The sequence below is a fragment of the Zeugodacus cucurbitae genome, chromosome 4, assembly GCF_028554725.1.
Source record: "Zeugodacus cucurbitae isolate PBARC_wt_2022May chromosome 4, idZeuCucr1.2, whole genome shotgun sequence".
NCBI lineage: Eukaryota > Metazoa > Arthropoda > Insecta > Diptera > Tephritidae > Zeugodacus > Zeugodacus cucurbitae.
Window position 1 is genome coordinate 44445718 of NC_071669.1, and position 18406 is coordinate 44464123.

Below are 18406 nucleotides of genomic sequence, written 5' to 3' on the forward strand. Positions count from 1 at the left end.
GCTGCTACGAAAATTAGTTAGCTTATTTTACTTTAGCGCCTACTAACAATTGGCTACTTAGCATTGCAGCAAAGGGGTGCCGTCCGTGCCCATTGATACTCATACTCACTCGCATTCTATGCTAGTCTTTTACATAAGCACACCCTCGTAGGTGTGTGTTGCGTGTCGGCCACACTTCGCACATGCGACACTAATCATGTAAATTTGTTAGTGGGGGACCTCCCTGGCAGAGCCACCGCCTACTGTAGTTTTCTACATTTTCCTCCAAAGCGTCACATGTGCAGTTGTAGAGGTGCTGTAATATGATTATGCTGGGGTTTCACTTTACAACTCACACACATTCATGTATACTCACTCATTATGCCCCGACATCACAACAAATAAAAGTCCAACAACAAAAAGCATAATAGTCAACTTGTTGTTGTTGTTGCAACCACGAATTTGTGGTGTCACTTATACGGTCAGCAGTTATTGGCGTTTGTTTTGATTTGAATTGTATTTTATTTTTATGACATTTCATGTTTACATCATGTTCGTATATAGCTTACTAGCATACACTAGGGCTTATATGTATCGACGGGTAGCAAGTGGGTTAGTTCTGATTTCCGCGCTCAATTTCAAATTGGGTTATATTTGTAGGCGCAGGGGTTGTAGGTTGACACTTTGTGGTTGTTGTTTTTGCTTTGTTTTAGTTTTATTTCGTACCACAAATTGATCACTTTACAAATTATTAACCACAAAATGTCATTAAGTTTGATTATTATATGATACTAAAGATTAAGGCAGGGAAGTGATAAGCTAAATCTATGCTGAATATATGTACATACGTATTCGATTTGACAAGGGTTGACGAGCCGCGAATCGAACAGACTCGCAACTCATACGATGCAAACTTGCCCTAATAGCCTTTTCGCACAGCCAAGTTAATTGATCAATTAAAATTTTGATTGAGATACCAATTTTTTCCCTTCACACTGTTTTTGCTTTTCATAAGAAGTTGTTATGTTTCAACAGCTGATTGCTATTTTCTCAATACCACAGCCATTATTTCCAACAGCGATCTCTACTTATAGTACGTTCTTCGACGTAGAGCTGCATTTCATGTTCAACTCGATTATAATTCGATTGAAACTTAATGTAGAAAAATTAGGTATATATTTTGTATGGTAAATCGATTTAAATCAATAATTACTAGATAAGAACTATAATAATAAGTCGAGATCGTTAACCTCTTCTCTACTTATATCACTGAAGACAATTGAACCTTGGCCACTTAATATTTGAAAGTATATATATTCGCTAAAGTATAAGCATCTTTCGATGCTTTGCAAGGGATTCGGGTTTCCAGTTATTCACCAAGGAAACCTATTATTTATCCATTGACTAAGAGATCTAAAAGTGTTAAGGTGATCTCAGGAATCAAATATGTTTAACTTTGATTTTAATAAACCATTCGTTGCTTGTCTGAACATTAGCTATGACCTTACAGTAGAGTTGGGTGGTGACCTTATAAATACGTAAACGAATATTATTCAACCGAACTGACTTGGAGGATATTTATAACTCTCAGATCCAAATTGTCAGCGCTTTCGGCATCTTTGTACTGTTGTTATGTAGTTGGCATGTTTCAAAGGTAATAAACCTAGATTATAAGTATTGTATCAAGAATAATGTCTAAAGAGAGAGCGCAATTTCAAGCGGTATAGCTACCTCCGACGAAAGAGAGTCAGTTCAGCTATTTCTAAGAGCAAACGTTAAACTTGATTGTTCAAAAATTAGATGATAGAAGAGACCAGCTATATGAAAGGAAGAGTTAACTGGCAAGTAGGAATCACTAAGTCTGATATTACACTTGCAGGGACTTCGCCACTCAAAACTGTTTCTAGGGGAGTACAACCGGAAAAGATTCAAACAACTTATTGCGCTCCCAAGAAACAAAATAAGGCAACTAGTGGCACTTTACACCGGCCACTGCCGTCTTAAGGCGTCATCTGAACAAACTCGGAATCTGCTCGACGAACCTGTGCAGATTCTGTGATCTGGAAGCGAAAACACCTGAGCATCTACTCCTGGACTGTCACGCGATTGCGGGGTTAAGGAGTCAAAAGATAATAAATTTTTTTATCTGGTCAATAGTAGTTTTTATGCGTTTCGTGAGTCAATTTATATAAACGAAACCGATTTGGATTTATTACAAATCATTTATATTTTCGGTCTAAGGTTAAGGGTTAATATTTATTAATTATGATTTTTACATTTTTTAAGATACAAAAGGTAATTAAATAAATATCAAAGTGCTTCCTACACCACACTGCTGTACCGCTAAAAAAAAGCCAACTCACTATACAACAAAAACAACTGTTACTTATTACCACAATTCACCCAATTATGAGGTGCCTTTTATTATTATTTTTTGTTTTTGTTTTTGTATGTTTGTAAGGCAATCATTTAATTACTCATTGCATTCTCAAGCGCAAATAAAAACTAATGAGATTTTTCAATAGCGAAACGGTTAAAGCCAAGCAAGTAGCGGTAAGTGGAAAAGTGCACAGCTGCAGCATACCAAAAGCCGCACGCCAAGCGCTAAGCGTGGAGCACCAAACTGAAGCATATTTGTGTGAACATGTGTGTTTGTGTGTGTGAGGCCAAATTAATCGCTTGCCGCTGACCTTCAAGTCAACTGTCGTCATTTGATTCAGACTTTTGCTTTTGCCACAGCCAAATGAGATAAATGAAGCAAATAAGATATAATTCACATGGATGCATATATCTACATTAGAAACACTTTTTCGCACATATGGAACTCTAAATAGTATGGATGTATGTATTTGTATCTAAAAGCATAAGCTTGGCTTTGAAATCGCTTGAACCACACCACAAAGCGCACACTGATTTGGCGCCTCAATTGCCGATCGTTGTATCGATCGTTTAAGCATAATGGTGTGGAGTGATATGTAGGGAAAAATAAACGTTAACACATATTTATTATACATACATACAGATATACATATATGTATATACACATTAAAGAGGTTTTCTTGGTACAACATGGTGAGCCACCACCAATTTTGGCGATCTTGTCTATTGAGCCATGAGTTCGCTAGCTTTTTACTTTTATGCTCATTTGATGTTGTTTTTTTGTTTAATGCGAAATAAATAAATATTTGCGATTTCTACTTTGGTGCCACTCGCCATTTGTTGAATTGTTGTCTGGCTATATTGACAGAGCATTTCAATTGATACTATCGCTAAGTGTATTTATTTTATAAGCGCGGGGTTGCGTAATGTGCACAAGAATAATTGATAAATAAGTGGAATTAATAGTGGGATTATATAAGCTAGGAATGTTAATCTGCGATAATAAAAGAAAATATTTTTTAATTTTTTTAAATATTATGGGAAAAATTTATGAAAATTAAATTTAAAAAATGTTGAGAACAATTAAAAAACAAACAAAAATTACTCTAAATCAAATAAAAGATTAAATAAATAAAAAAAATTAAAATAAAAAAATATATAATATATAATATATTTAAAAAAAAAAATTTAAACTTCAAATATTATTTGGAAAATTTATGAAAAAAAAATATTCAAGTTATTTAAAATCTAAATTAATAAAAAATTAAGAATAAATATATTTTTTAAATTTTAAGAATTCTGTGAAATTAAAAAAAAATAAACATATGTATTTACAAAATAAAAAATACTAAATAATATACTTAATTTTATGAAATGTAAAAATAACCAAAAAAATTAAAATAGATGAAAAAATTTAATAATTAAAAAAAAATATTTAAAAAATAAAATAAAAACATATTTTTTAAAAATAAAATAAAAGAATATTTTTGAAAAAAATATTAAATTTTTTTTACTTTTAAAAATAAAAAACAAAATATTTTTAAAAATAATTTTAAAAATAAAAAAAAAATAATTTAAAAAAAAAAAAATATTTTTATAAATAATTTTACAAATTTTAAAAATTAAATAATTTGTCAAAAACAAAAGAAAAACACAATTTCGCAGTCAACCACACAAGCCATCCAGGTGTCTACTAAGCAACGCAAAGGAATGTGGCTGCCACAGCTGTTATTTGAGATTTTTTTTTCAAATTTTTTTTTTATTACTTGTTGTTATTGCTAGACTTTGGATTATGCGCTGTTGAAAATGGGCGCGGTGGCGCGTTCAAGCAACTCAACGCGGCACATTAACACATTTGCGACTCTTCAACCCATAACCGCCTAACTGGGTGTCTAAAAATATTTCTCTTTGTTTTTTACATTTTTTCTGCAACATTGACAGCAAAGCAAAATGCAGTGAATTTATGTGCCAAACACGTTAAATGTTTTGTTTTATTTTCGCTCATTTGTTGTATAGCCTTTGCTGTTTGTTGGCTAAATTCAACGGCTCTACTAAAGAGACTCGACAAATAACATTCAAGCCATTCTTGGTGTGGTCACAAATGTTTTGGTCAATAGTGTCACAAAATTAATCGGAAAATCACGAGGACAAATAAATTTAAGTTTGAGGTGACCGTCACTCAAAAGTGCTGGCTGTTTACTTATTTAACTTTGAGGAATTTCTCATTTATTTTAATTAAAGTATTTATATGAGTAAACTATTTAGTTTAGTCATGAGCACGACGTTCTGAACAAGAAGTTTGTGAAAGCGTAAGTGACGCACGACTATTGAAGGGAAGGTTTGAGAATAATATATAGCACAGCTATAGGTAAGCCAGGTGTTTTAAACCGAGGTCTTCTGTATGATTCAGAAGTATGCATATTTTCCACACCTTTGCTATAAGAGACTCAAACCACCTAATCTGGAATCAGAATAATAGACAGGAATTCATCTATTATTCATTGCCAAAATGTAGGAATCAATCCGTCTATTATACCTTATGGTATTTTCACACAGTAGCTAATTGATCAATATCTGTTCGATTAAAACGCTGATTAAGATCGATTTACCATACAAAATAAAAATCTACATTAATACATAATTGAATTTTAATCAACTTGAAAATGAAAAGACGTTCTTTCTCTACGAGTTGTTGTTCACGCTAAACGACGGTAGATGTCGCTGCTACAAATAGCAATTAGCTGATGAAAAGCAAAAACAAAAATGTGTAGCAGTTATCGAGTAGCCGGCGGTGTGAAGGACAAAAATTAGTATCTCCATCAAAATTTTAATTGATCAATTAATTTGGCTGTGTGAAAAGGCTATTACATAGATTGACCAGGTTAATTGAACAAAAATCTATCTCAACCAACTAGTATTAGAAAATTTCCCAACGCATGAAAAGTAAGAAGAGTCTTGCTTCCATCATTTCCATAGATATAGCATTTTAGAATCGAATTCTGAGGTTAGGGCATTATTCGTACAAATTCTGAAATGCACAAGGTGACTTTTCCACTTGATCAACAATTTTATTGTTTTTCGTGAAAAAGATACCTTTGTCATCTTATCTATAATATAAACCATATTCGTCTCGAATTTTGGTAACTTACCGCAATTTGGTGGCATATTCTTTTTCTATCGCCAGACGATCTTGTATGAAACTGCAATATTTTTCAAGGAATTCTATGCCTTTGTTCGTCTGTGACGATATATTTTCATACTGATCCTGTAAATGAAGAAAGAAGATAATATTTAGTATTTTCAGTTTTTTATAGCAACAATTTTATAAATACAAATATTAATTAAAATAAATTGGACAATTAATATTCTAGCATTACTTTTATTCACAAGTGAAATTTCTTAATTTTAAATCTCTAAATTTGCAATGCAACAAATCATATTGAATTAATGCAGAATTAGAAAAGTACTCATACAGTCATGATCAAAATAATAAAAATTATCAGCCCCAAATTATCGAAAAAACGGGGTAGAACCTAAAAGAAAATTAAAAGAATATCGAGAGATAAGATTAAAAATTTTAAAATGCTACTTAATGAACACTCCTAATATTTTTAACATAACTGCATGTATCTATATGATAGTAGTGCGTCTGCTGTATACGTAATTTACTAAAAATATAGGAAATTTTCTGATAAACGATATCATATCAGCAAAACACGAACAAGTACATATGTACTATATAGTCCATTTGATAAAATAAAAAGTACTATACTATATATTGCTACCAGCCAGAGTGTAAGTAAATTGTTTACATACTGCGAACTTATACATTCCTTAAAAAAATACTTACTACAAACAATAACTAAGCCCAACAATACCATAGATTTCACGCCTCGATAAGAATGAATATAGTTTTCCTATAAACAAATGATTTTGATTACAAAAATTCCAATTTAATTATTTCATTTTATTTTGGCAAACGTACTCAATTACAAGACAAAACATTTTTAAGTAATTCTCAAATATTCTCTTACTGACTAAGAGTGATTCAAAGTATTCGACTACTTTTATTCAGTTATGGAAATGTAAGTATATATTATATATCTATACATTCTATCAAATCGCACTTTCATGATGGCAAAGTAATCTTTTCTAAAAATACCGAAAGCAGGCACTTGAAAATATGCTTTAATTGAAATCGAGAAATATAGGCGATAGAAGAATGTATTTCAAGAACATATGGCCAAAAATTGTTGGCGAATAAACAAACTTGGCAATGAACTCATTTTAGAAAATAAATAATTCTGCTGCGTTTATTTACACTATGAATGAATGAATGTTAGTAAAAAGTGTATGAAAATTTTACAAAATTCTTCAAAAAATTTTATAAGAAGGAAAATATTTAAATTTGTTTAATAAAAATAATTATAAATTACTTGTACAGAAAAAAATCTGTATTTGGTATTTGGTGGTTGAGAGAAGTTATAAATCGTTTTATCGTAAGATAATTGCAAAAAAAAAATAATCATAATTTAATTAATATATGCCCCATATTCAATAAAACGAGCTCTGGATAGGTTAACCCCTTGTTGTCTGGCGGTACTCTCCAGTACCACTTCGAATTTTTCTGTTTTAAACAGAATCGCTGAACTTCTTGCTGCAAGCAGACCAACGGTACTTTAAAGTACAAAATAAAGCACACATATAACAGTACTTTTTGTAATATTCGAGAATTTTTCGCTCTCTATGCTCATTTCAAGTTACGTGTTTTCCATAGTGCGGTCGTAAAAAAAAAAGTGTTGTATTATTTTACTTATATATTGCAAAATTCTTAAAATTTCTCCAGGAAATAAAGAGAAACTTAACGTTTTGTTAATTTGGCATTTATTATTGAAGACGCAAAGGAGTCTAACTTTTTTGTTTACCAGTGATATTTGATTTTCTGAAGAAGACTTGTAAGTACCATCGGGCTCTGTTGGCCCTTGTTTTTTACACACAACACTGATTTCCTTATATACAGGTTTATACAGATAATAGAATATAATGGCTGGAGTTCACGGCAGATTTTTGACAGAAAATCAAATTGCTTCCATTTTGGAAGAAATTCCAATTGATAATGCACAAGATACGGATATTGAGAGTGAGGATGAAGATGAAGATGAAGATGAAGAGGTGATGACTTCACCGAACGATGAAGATCATTTTTTGATTGAAGTTCTAAATCAAATTCAGGAAGAAGAAAATGAAGAGACAAATATTTTGCCGGAAAATTTCCGAAGCACAGTTTTTGAAGAACCGTTGCGAAAATGGAAAAAAAATTAAGAAACCCACCGTGGTTTCACAATTTGACTCAGTAGAGGGACCAGTAACTGTTTTTTTTTTTTTTTTTGAGGAATATATGTATGGAATATATTTGTGCTGCAATGAAAAAAAGAACTGTATCATGGCATTAATGTATGAAAAATATGAGCTCCTCAAGCCCGACGTTACTTCTAAGTACCATATCCTTTTTTTATACTAAGATGTCCTTTACAATTTTTTGTTGTCTTCATTGCTTAATAATATATGACTACGAATGGAAATATGTGAAAACTTATTAGATAATTGTCTTTATTCTTGGTTTGGTCAACAAGGGGTTAAACCGATTTTACACATTTTTTAAAGAGTATTGTCACTTCTAAGGTATACAACTACTTATCTATGGTTATTATCTAGGTTACTGATGGCACAGTATAAAAAATTGTACGTAATCTTTACCTAGCACACAAAAATAGTTATAGATAGGTGAGTGCGAGAGATAGCTAAGCTTTATTTTTTGTTTACACTGTAGTTATCAAGTGATTTGTTCAATATTTTTCATAAAAACACTTATCTGTATGCTTAGTATTAATGCAATATACTTGTATTTTTGTATATGTGAATCGATTATAATGACAAGTGATAAAAATTTTCGAATGCTCGCGAAGTTATAGTATATAACAATAAAGTGACTATAAAATAAGCAATAATAATTGTGTAGAAGAGGTACTTAAAACACAAATATAACTTTATATTATATATATTTATACAATATGGGTCCATTTTTATACTATTTGAATTACTTAAAGTATTTAAATAAACATTTTTAATTTCTTTGATGAAATTGCCCAATGTACGTGTTTGAAAAAAACATAACTAAACATTTTTAGAAGTATGCAAAAGCAACATTTAAAAAAATGTATAATAAAACGCATATGAATATAGATTTATATGTATGTGAGAGTATGTACATGTATCCATAAATATCTTCACATAATAATAATTTCGAACAAAGAAATTCTTTAGCTACATTTTTTATCTGAACAAAAAGGAAAACAATAGCAACAAGTCATAATAATAATAATGAAAAAAAAACATATTAATTAAAATTACTTCACGTTTCATGATTGTCTGCAATTGCTACCGTTCACTCATTGCCCAGTGTCGATATGTATTCATATACAATATACATAAGTATAAACTACTCATAGGCGACTGTGTCGATATTCACTTCTAATAAATTAATTAATATGCATAACAAATTGTGATTTCGCTTACATGATAAGTTTATAAACATTTATTACAGCAGCATACATACAACACAAACAGAAATGAAACAGTGCGTCCGTATTGTAGTGGGACATATTGAATAACATCACATTTTCGATTATTCATATAGTATATAAGAAACTACGTAATATCGAACTGAACAAGAATGGAATGTGCCAAGATAAATGAAATTTGAAATTTATAAGCTTAAGTTCTAATTCGAAATGTAAATAGATCGCAGTGATACTGATATGGTTACTAAGTTATCCACGTTGGAACATATACCGACGAGAGACTAGTAATTTTCAATATTAGCTATACTCCACCAATTCTACTCGCTATAATTGAAAGTTCCAAGCTCCTGCCTTATCAACATAAGTAATTTAGGTTTTGAAATATTAATTGTTACGAAAATACTCGATTCAGTATCCGAATAAAATAATTTCGAACAACTATTTCTTGAATCTCTAAGAAATGGTTCCATCTGAGCATTACTTTCACAGCTAATTGACTACAGCTCTGTTAAATATCAGTCATGAATCAACTGCGGCACTTCAGAAAATGCTATCAGAGCTGTCTTGGTTCAAAAAGAATTTTAAGTTTTCAAATACGTTTTATCCAATTCTTTCATCATTTCAATAATAACACATAGTTGTGAGTGAAAACAAAAATAACTTAAATTCCAAGAATTCCCTGCATTCACTCGATTATCTCCACTCCTCTCCGAGTTGCAACAGTACAAATACTTTCGTTTTCTCATTGGAATGTCCGCCTTATAATTAAAACTATTTATAATAATAATAATAAAATGTATTTCACGTCGTTGCACCAACAAATCAGAACTGTCCACTTTAATTATGAGTGCCAACACGATTTACAACGTTTTTATGTGGAAATATGTTAGATTTATTATGATTGAGGTAAGCGGAGGTGCCTGCAGACACAAGTGGTATGAAACCGAACGAACAAACGAGTAATGAAAGTTAATTAAGCGCATAACTTACAGAGTTGCATGTGCAGTAAATTTATGGTGTGTTTGTAGGTAAATAAATAAAAAATTTTATATATCACTGACCTGTACTTATAGAAATACCAGACAAGCTGACCTTGCTTTAACATTTTGAAGAAAAATTTTTCAAAATTTTCCGTTTTCAGGGTTGCCATACACTTTTTTATAAAATAGCAGTAATATATTCAAAAGATAACATTTCCAATAAAAAACTTTACAAAACATTCGAGTCGAACTTTATTTAAATTATATTTTTTTGTAGGTTTAAAATAAAGTGGCAACCCTATCATATTAATTTTTGATAAATAAATGTTGTAAAATAATTTCAAAAACCAAATCATAGATTTTTATTTACTTTTTATATTGATTGATATATTTTTTTAAATTTTCAAAATATATGGCAATCTTAAAACACCAAATTTTTAATATTTACTTATTATTAAATACTTGTAACCTCATATATACGGACTTTAACCTTTTTTAACCGTATTTCCTTTCAGCCAACATCAAACCTAACTTTAATCTTAATAATTTTCTCAATCACCTAAATAGGAGAGCCGCTTCCAAAGAATTTGAAACCATTGTAGTAACTGCATTATCAGATTTTGAAATTCGACTAAACTAAGGATAGTGTTTCAAAAATCCTAAGAGTATCGTATTAATTAATATGTAGTCAGTAAATTGCAATGCCTATGGTTTCAACAGACATAGAGCAGTAGATACTTATAAAGTGAGGTGTATTCATTCAGTATATGGGAATTGAAAACAGGCGAACTTTAGTTATCTAGGAAGAGGAAATCCTATATAAAGCTTAAATACTTAATTATGCTGCTAATAAGATCAAATAATTACAATGAGATCCAGAATTAGCTTCAAAAAGACTTCCCGAAATATGCGTTTCGACAAACAGTTTTGAGTTGACCACTTTTTTCCCACAAATTTTCTGCAACTACCAAATGAGGGACGATGTGGAACCGTCTCTTTTCTGTTCACTAAGTTTGAGTTTTACACATTTATCAGAATAATCTCATCAAGTCACTACAAAGTATCATAATTTAATTGAATTTATAACAACAGAGAGTTTATGGATAACTTATTAAAGATTTTATTTTCATTCTCAACCTGTTTATAATGAGAGTTGTGCGGTGTACATCAAATCAACATCAAATTTATAAGACTACCCAACATGAGATGAAGAAAATATGTATAGAGCAGTAAGTAGTCGTCAGAGCCCAATATATGATTTAACAAGTTTTTTTAAGCCATCCACGCATGTGTCAATATTACTAAAAAATCACAGAAGCAATTCTCAACTGAAAACCCCAAAGCGATCACCAATCATCCCATACCTTGAACTCCGATCTCTTTATGAAAAAGAACCGCTATATTTACAATGAACCGACTGAGAATTGAAGGTTAATTCAAGTAAATTGAAAGAAATCAGGAAAATAACAGAGTGTTTTCTTGGAAACATTTATCACAGTTACATCATCGATCGTTGGAAGTAACTTGGTGATATGTACAACTCTTAACTCAGCTCAAGAAGCTTCACCGTGATTAGAAGAGTTACGCGTACTTTGAAAGCAATGAAAGTGCAGTGTTGCAATCGATTTGCCACAAAACAAATGAAACGAACGACGCTTTACAAACGTTTAGAGAATGTTGCATCACAGTGCGCCGCAGGGGACGACGGGCAAGCGAATTTTACGCTAAATTTAAAGACAATCGAATTTGCGACCACAACAAAAGCAAAAACAAAAACAAATCAACAAAAAATAAACGACGATAAACGAATTGAAGACCTCATTAACGTAGTGCTTTACAGCTCGTATGTGCCGATGTATGTTTGGTTTGTATGCAGATAGCGACGCTGGATTACACAATCGATGGATGAGGCAATCTTTTGTGCCGTGCAAGTGAGATAATACCAAACCAATAGCAGCAACAACAAGAAGCAAATAGCAAGCAAGAAAATTTGGTAATAAAATAACGAGCGAAGGAATGTGCACATAGAGACGAGCGAGCGGCGTACAAAAAATGCCGACTGCATGCAAATTACGCTTTTCGCGACGCGCGTCCAACACCGTTAAGTGCCGCAATCGATCGATAGATTGCACATCGGCCGCTCTTTAATGACAGTTTTATTTTCGTATTTTCGTCTTATTTAAAAATTTCAAATAGTTCAATTGTTGTTGTTTTTTTGTTTGAAATCTTTTGTTGTTGTAAACGCTTTCAAGTTTATTTCGGTTTGTTGAGTGCAAGTGGTTTGTGGGCGGATTTGATTTGTATGCGTTTAAGTGGCCACTTCTGTTGTGGCGCGGCATGACAATTGGACGGCCATGCGACTCTGATTGACAGGCAAACAAAAACAACAACAAAATAAACAAAACGGAATGTTAAATAATGTCAAAAAGAGACCACATAAAAGTGATTTACGAAAATACCACGTTGAAGCGCTGGCGCATATTTGCAGCGAGTGCGTTCAAGGGGGCCACGCGGTGCGCTTGTAGACGCACTCAAGTACCAGTGTGTGTCAGTCAACAAACTGAAGGCTAAGCGTACGCGCGCCGCAAAGAAACCGAAAGTGGAGCATGTGAGCTCGCGTGCAAATGCGTTTGTCAATGGAAAGCGCGCAGGTGGAGTAGACAACAACAAAAACAAAAACATAAAAACACGCATGGTATAGAAAAAACGCAAGAAAGTGCTTTGAATTTGGCACAACAGCACAGTTTGGCGTAGCCAGCAACAACAACAACAAACCCAACACAAATACAACAAACCGCAAACAACAAAGCGCTTTTGGCGCTTATAAACAAGTGTTTGTGTTATGTCATGCCGTGTATGTGTGTGTGTGTGCCTTTGTTGTGGGTGCTGGAGACAATTTTAAAGAGATGAAAAAGGTATAGAAAAGAGTCGTCCGCTGTGTACCGTTAACAATGGCAAGGCAACATGAAGAAATGGTGTCACCAAACCAATTCGCATTTTGTTGCACACTTCTTCATTTTATTTTCGTTAAATTTACTTTTAAGCGCAAATAAATTGTTTAGAATTTTTTAAATCTTTAAATTTCTTATTTCTCTTTTTTCCACATTTCGTAATTTTTTTGGTTCATGAATTTATTTTTTTTTATACTGATACTGATAACTCTCACAAAAATTCCAGCAGCTGATTAGCATAAATTACACTGTACAACAGGGCTGGTATTGAATCAAACTTAGTTCTTCCAGGAGATTGAGCCATAAGTAAAACAATGCGTTCTTCGATTTTCGGAGTTAGACTTCGTTCAACCTTATATGGCAGATGTTATTAGTGCTTAAAGTTGGATATTGAAAAAAATAAAAGCTTTATATTTCGAAACATTTTTTACGGTTTACAATGGTACGCTCGTAAATGTGGTTAAGCGACCTTTCTCCAGGTATGCGTATTTATTTAATTTGAATATAAACTTCCTGGAAAAAATATTTAAACGAAAGTTTTTTTTATCTTTGAATTAGAAGAAATATGCATACGAACAAAAGAGTAACTACCAAATTTTCAGAAAATGTGCCAATTTTTTTAAATTCAAAATTTTTAAAGATCAAACTTCTACCGCTTATATCATCCATCATATGAGCTTGATCAAAATGAAGATCAGAATGTTATATACCAATTGAATAAGAAGGAAAATATGTCCATATTTTTAGTAGTAAACTAGATTTCGAATATTTCGACTTTGACGGCTAACTCGGAAAACAGAGAAAATACTTTTTTTAGTTATAACTCAATATCCAGTAACTCAGTTGCTTATAGTGTTATTAATAAGAAAAATGCAGCTAAAACCAAGCTATTCCAATAAATCATTTTTGAACCCTGAGCATCTAATGTCACTGAGTTAGAGATCACCAACTTTATAATACTAATGACAGGAAAAGTAGAACATATTCCTCAAGAACGTTATTTATAGATACTGTCAACGAACTCACAAAGAAATCAGCGCAAAAAGGAGAATGTATGCTTATCGAGGCGGTAAATGATAAACGATAATTATAGGATGAAAATGCGGATTCGTGCCGATTACTGCAGACTTTCTGTGAGAGGAATCTAAGCTCTCTCGCAAGTCAATGAAATCTAAGTCGTTTCGGCACAGCTGATGTGGGATTGGTATGTGTTCTAACACCTACGCAGTGATTCTGCTTCAATGAGATTACAGTTATGATTTATGCGGACATTACTTAGAACAATGTGGCGTCGAATTTTTGTTATGTTCAAAAAGAAAACATGTACAGTGTTGTGGTATATTTAAAGAATCTGAAATTACATCCCATTAGACCCAACAAATTAATCCTAGGTAATAAAACTTGTTGAACCTTATGGACCTCTTCTTATATAATCTACCCCCCTTCCAAGGAGAAATACGAACTTGACGATTTTTCCGATTAGAATAAGATTTATAAATGAATGCCAATCAAGAAAACTAAATATATAGTCTCCCGAAAAACCAACCGAGATTGTTGTATTTCTACATTAATTATTACTCAGATATTGAAGTATCTGAGAACATTTTCTTAAAAAAAGTTTTCCTCTAGAAAGTTAGTTTTAAGGATAGGAAGATAGCCAAAGAGGAATTTAAGTGAATCATCTTGTCTTGTTATAGTATCATGAATGTCAAAATTTTAGGAGAAGAATGATTAATTCTTTGAAGAATGACAAATTCTTTAAAGAATGAATTGAAAGAAGCGAGATTTTATAAAGTTGAACTTCTCTAACTCGAATCACTACAATACAAATAAAAACTTCGAGTTAGAGAGACTTCGAGTTATACAAATTTTTCAAAAAGCTGTAAAATGTAGATTTATACACAGTTTTAGTTATTTATTTCGAAAAAAGTTTTATTTAAATACATTAAAACGAGTATTATGTAATTTTGTTTGTTGCACTTTACTTTGTTTGGTTCTCAACGTCTGTATCACCTGTACCTTTGTTACATGATTTATGATACGAATCTCCATTAAAATGGTTCCTTGATAGTAGAATTTTACATTTTGTATCATGCCCTGACCAAAAAGTTCGACTTATGGAAAGAAATTTGTAGGAAATTTTACTTCTAAACGCTATTGTCAATTCAATAGATCGAGTTTGGAGATCTTCTAGTTATAGAAGTTCGAGTTATGGAAGTTAACCTGTATATATTTTGGTTAATATATAAATCATTCTTATAATAAAAAAAATTATAATCGCATAATCAATTCAAAAATATATTCAACTGAACTCTGTTATGTGCTCATTCACTCACTTGAGAGTTCAATCATATTCATATGAAGTCGGTGGCATTTGCAGCTAATCGCTTACTCGTGCGTTACTTAAAGAATTACACAACAATTGACAGGCGGAACACCTAAATAATCAATCAGCAGCCCACATTTTATCCGCAAGTGGCATTTAACGCGCCAACTGGTAGCTAGTGCACACACACACAAAAACATACACCCAACCATACAAACACAAACGTGTGGCAGCATGGCTTTGGCAAATCACTCACTACCGATACTTAGCGTACGTAATATGCGGTAAAACAATTGAATAACATGACGATTACATTACCATACAATCAAACAGCCGCTGCCACTGCACCGCACCGCACTGCTGCCCCACCCCCACAGCAAGGCAAGCTGATTGTCTGTTTAGCATATTCAGCGTTTAAAATCTTGCCACAACTCGGTTAAGTGTTACGACCCATATCATAACCGTTAAAAGCAGACAAATGTGATACTGACAAAACTAAAAGCGATCGATACAACAACAACAACAACAACAACAAAAACATTATGTTCAAGATTAAACAACTTTGGTGAGTGATTGAACGCCTGTGTGTGTGTGTGTGTCGGTGTGAGTGTGTTTGGCGCAATTTGCCGGCACCCAAGCGGCGTGGCAGTTAACTGCAATTTCCCGCTCTCCCGCTCTACCGCTGTCAATTGATTGCTGTGCAACATATTTGACTACTTGCCCCATATCAGCAGCGCTGCCATATTGCACAGTTGCAAACAAGTCGGCAGCGCCACTAAAATGCACACACACACACACACACACACACACGCATAAATATACAGTTAAATGCATAAAGACACAAATCCATGCAAATATAAGTGCTTTATCGTGCTCTTATACGGTTCAGCAGCTTGAAATTTGCATTTCTCACGTCACAGTTAAAGCGTTTTATAGCGTTTGAAGTGGCTGTTATTGTTGTAGTGGTTGTTGTTGCAACAGTTGTTGTTGTCGGTTGCCATTATTATTATTCGATCCCGACTACCATTGCTTTTCATGTTTTGCGGCTTTTTTTTTGTCGCCACATTCGATTTGTTGCATTTGCCACATTGGCTTTTGCCATGTTGCAACAGCGCCAACAAAAATTATCACCTTCCGACATGTTGCATGCAGTCCATTATCTCTGCAACGCAACAGCTGTTATTATTTTTGTTGTTGTTGTCTCTGCAAGCTGTTTTAGCTCGTATGACACCATAACCAATATCCATCTGAGCTTGCCACAAATTTCTTTCGCTTTATGCACGCAGCTGTTTGTGACGCTGATCGAGGGCTTTGTGGTTGTTACGGTTAAATGAAAAGCGTTGAACCACATTCTCTGTTTTACAGCATGGCAGTCGGTATTTCTTTACCCTATTTCTGCTAGTTTCACTCTTTCATAGTATTCACATTAAGAAAGAGGGGAGAAGAGAGAAATAGAGGGAGCTTTTTAGTATCACAGTCGTCTACCGCACACGATTTAAATCAAGCTTTGGTCGCCGATATTTATTATTAGTGTAATAATTTTATTCAGCACCTTGGAGTCATTAATCTCCTACTCGGGCCCACCTCCTCTCGGTGGTCCATTCATCCGTTCGTCGCTGTTGCGTAATCGAACTGAATTAAATTTACTCCAAGTTGTTTCAAACTACTTTTGTTGTGGTTTCTGGTATGCTGAGCTGGCTTTTGGAGATTCGTTGCCGCGATTAGATTTGAATTTATTTACTTACTTCGCTACTTTCTTAATAAATCAATTATTCAGCCCGATGATAATTATTTGCGTTGTTGACGTGAGTAATGGCAGGCGATTTGCAAAAGCAGATATGGAAATGCAACTCTGCTATACACGATACGGGTTATAAATATGTTCAAGTAGTAAATGATCGTTTCAATATCACATAATAGAAAAAAGATGATTATGTAGACTATGTAGCACTGTTATACACGAATTCAATTTGTACTTCAAACACATGATCTTCCTTCACATAATCTAGAACGTCCCCAACCTTTTTGACATACATACATACACAGTCATCTTACTCCGGATACTTTAATATTGAAAAGTTCACTATGTTCATTGAGACCCAGTATTTATTATTGCTTAATATTCGACCGAATAGTACACGTCCACCACGTAGTGAAGAAAATATAGTAGTCGTAGCTAAGAGCGATTTGGCGCCGTTCGCAGCAAGTCGGACGAACTTTTCTCTACGTCGAGATCTAAAATTGAAAGCGCTTACAGCTTATGCAAGAACTGAAGTCAACCTTCCCAAGCGACATCACTTCGCTCGTGTGCTCTTGGAAAGTTCCAAGAAGATACCACGTTTTCGAGCCAAATTGTGATGAGGCCCATTTCTGGCTCAATGGATAAGTAAACAGTCAAAATTACCGCATTTGTGACGAAGAGCAACCTGAGAGATTCAAGAGCTGCTAGTTCATCCAGAAAAAGCAACGGTTTGGTGTGGTTTGTAGGCCGGTGGAATCAACGGTATTATATTTCTTCAAAAATGATGCCGGTGAGAAGGTAACCGTCAATGGCGGCCATTATCGCGCAATGATAACCGACTATTTGATGACTGAAATATAAGCTCTTGATCTCGGCGAGATTTGGTTTCAACAAGACGGCGCCACTTCCTACACATCGCATCAATCAATGGATTTATTGTGACAACACTTCGGTGAGCAGATAATTTCACGTTAGACTGATCGATTGACCACCAAGATCGTGGGATATCACACCGTTAGAGCAAAACATCACACGTATCATTCGCTAGTTACCAGTCAAAATGCTCGAACGAGTTATAGAAAATTGGACTTAACGGATGGACCATCTGAGACGTAGTCACGGCCAATATTTGAAAGAGATAAGAAGAAAATAAATCCCAAAGAATGTTCTTTCAAATAATAATAAACATTCCCCATTATATTTGAATTTTCTGTATATTTTTCATTTATTCAAAAGTAGGGAACCTCGAAGTGGGTCACCCTTTAATGTTCAAGTTTCAATTAAGACAAAAACTGATGTTAAGGCCGTGCAAGAGACAGCGTATGATCGAAATTCAATTTCAAGAATGAGCAAATACTTCGGGAGTGAATAAGCTTAAAGACAAGTAAGCTTTGAGCCACCCGCAAGAAGTTAGCTCCCCTATAGTGAACAACCGTACCAGTATCTGTTCGCACCAGTATCTGTCAAGA

General features: G+C 33.3%; 1 protein-coding gene across 9 annotated transcripts in view; it reads right to left on the bottom strand.

Moving 5' to 3' along the window:
• Positions 1 to 18406, bottom strand: part of LOC105221110 (formin-binding protein 1-like) — a 61320-nt gene that overhangs the window by 23968 nt on the left and 18946 nt on the right. For all 9 annotated transcript variants that reach the window (XM_054230083.1, XM_054230081.1, XM_054230080.1 and 6 more), the window contains exon 2: positions 5508 to 5623. In XM_054230083.1, coding sequence (XP_054086058.1) covers positions 5508 to 5623 — 116 coding nt within the window. The remainder of the gene's footprint in view (positions 1 to 5507; positions 5624 to 18406) is intronic.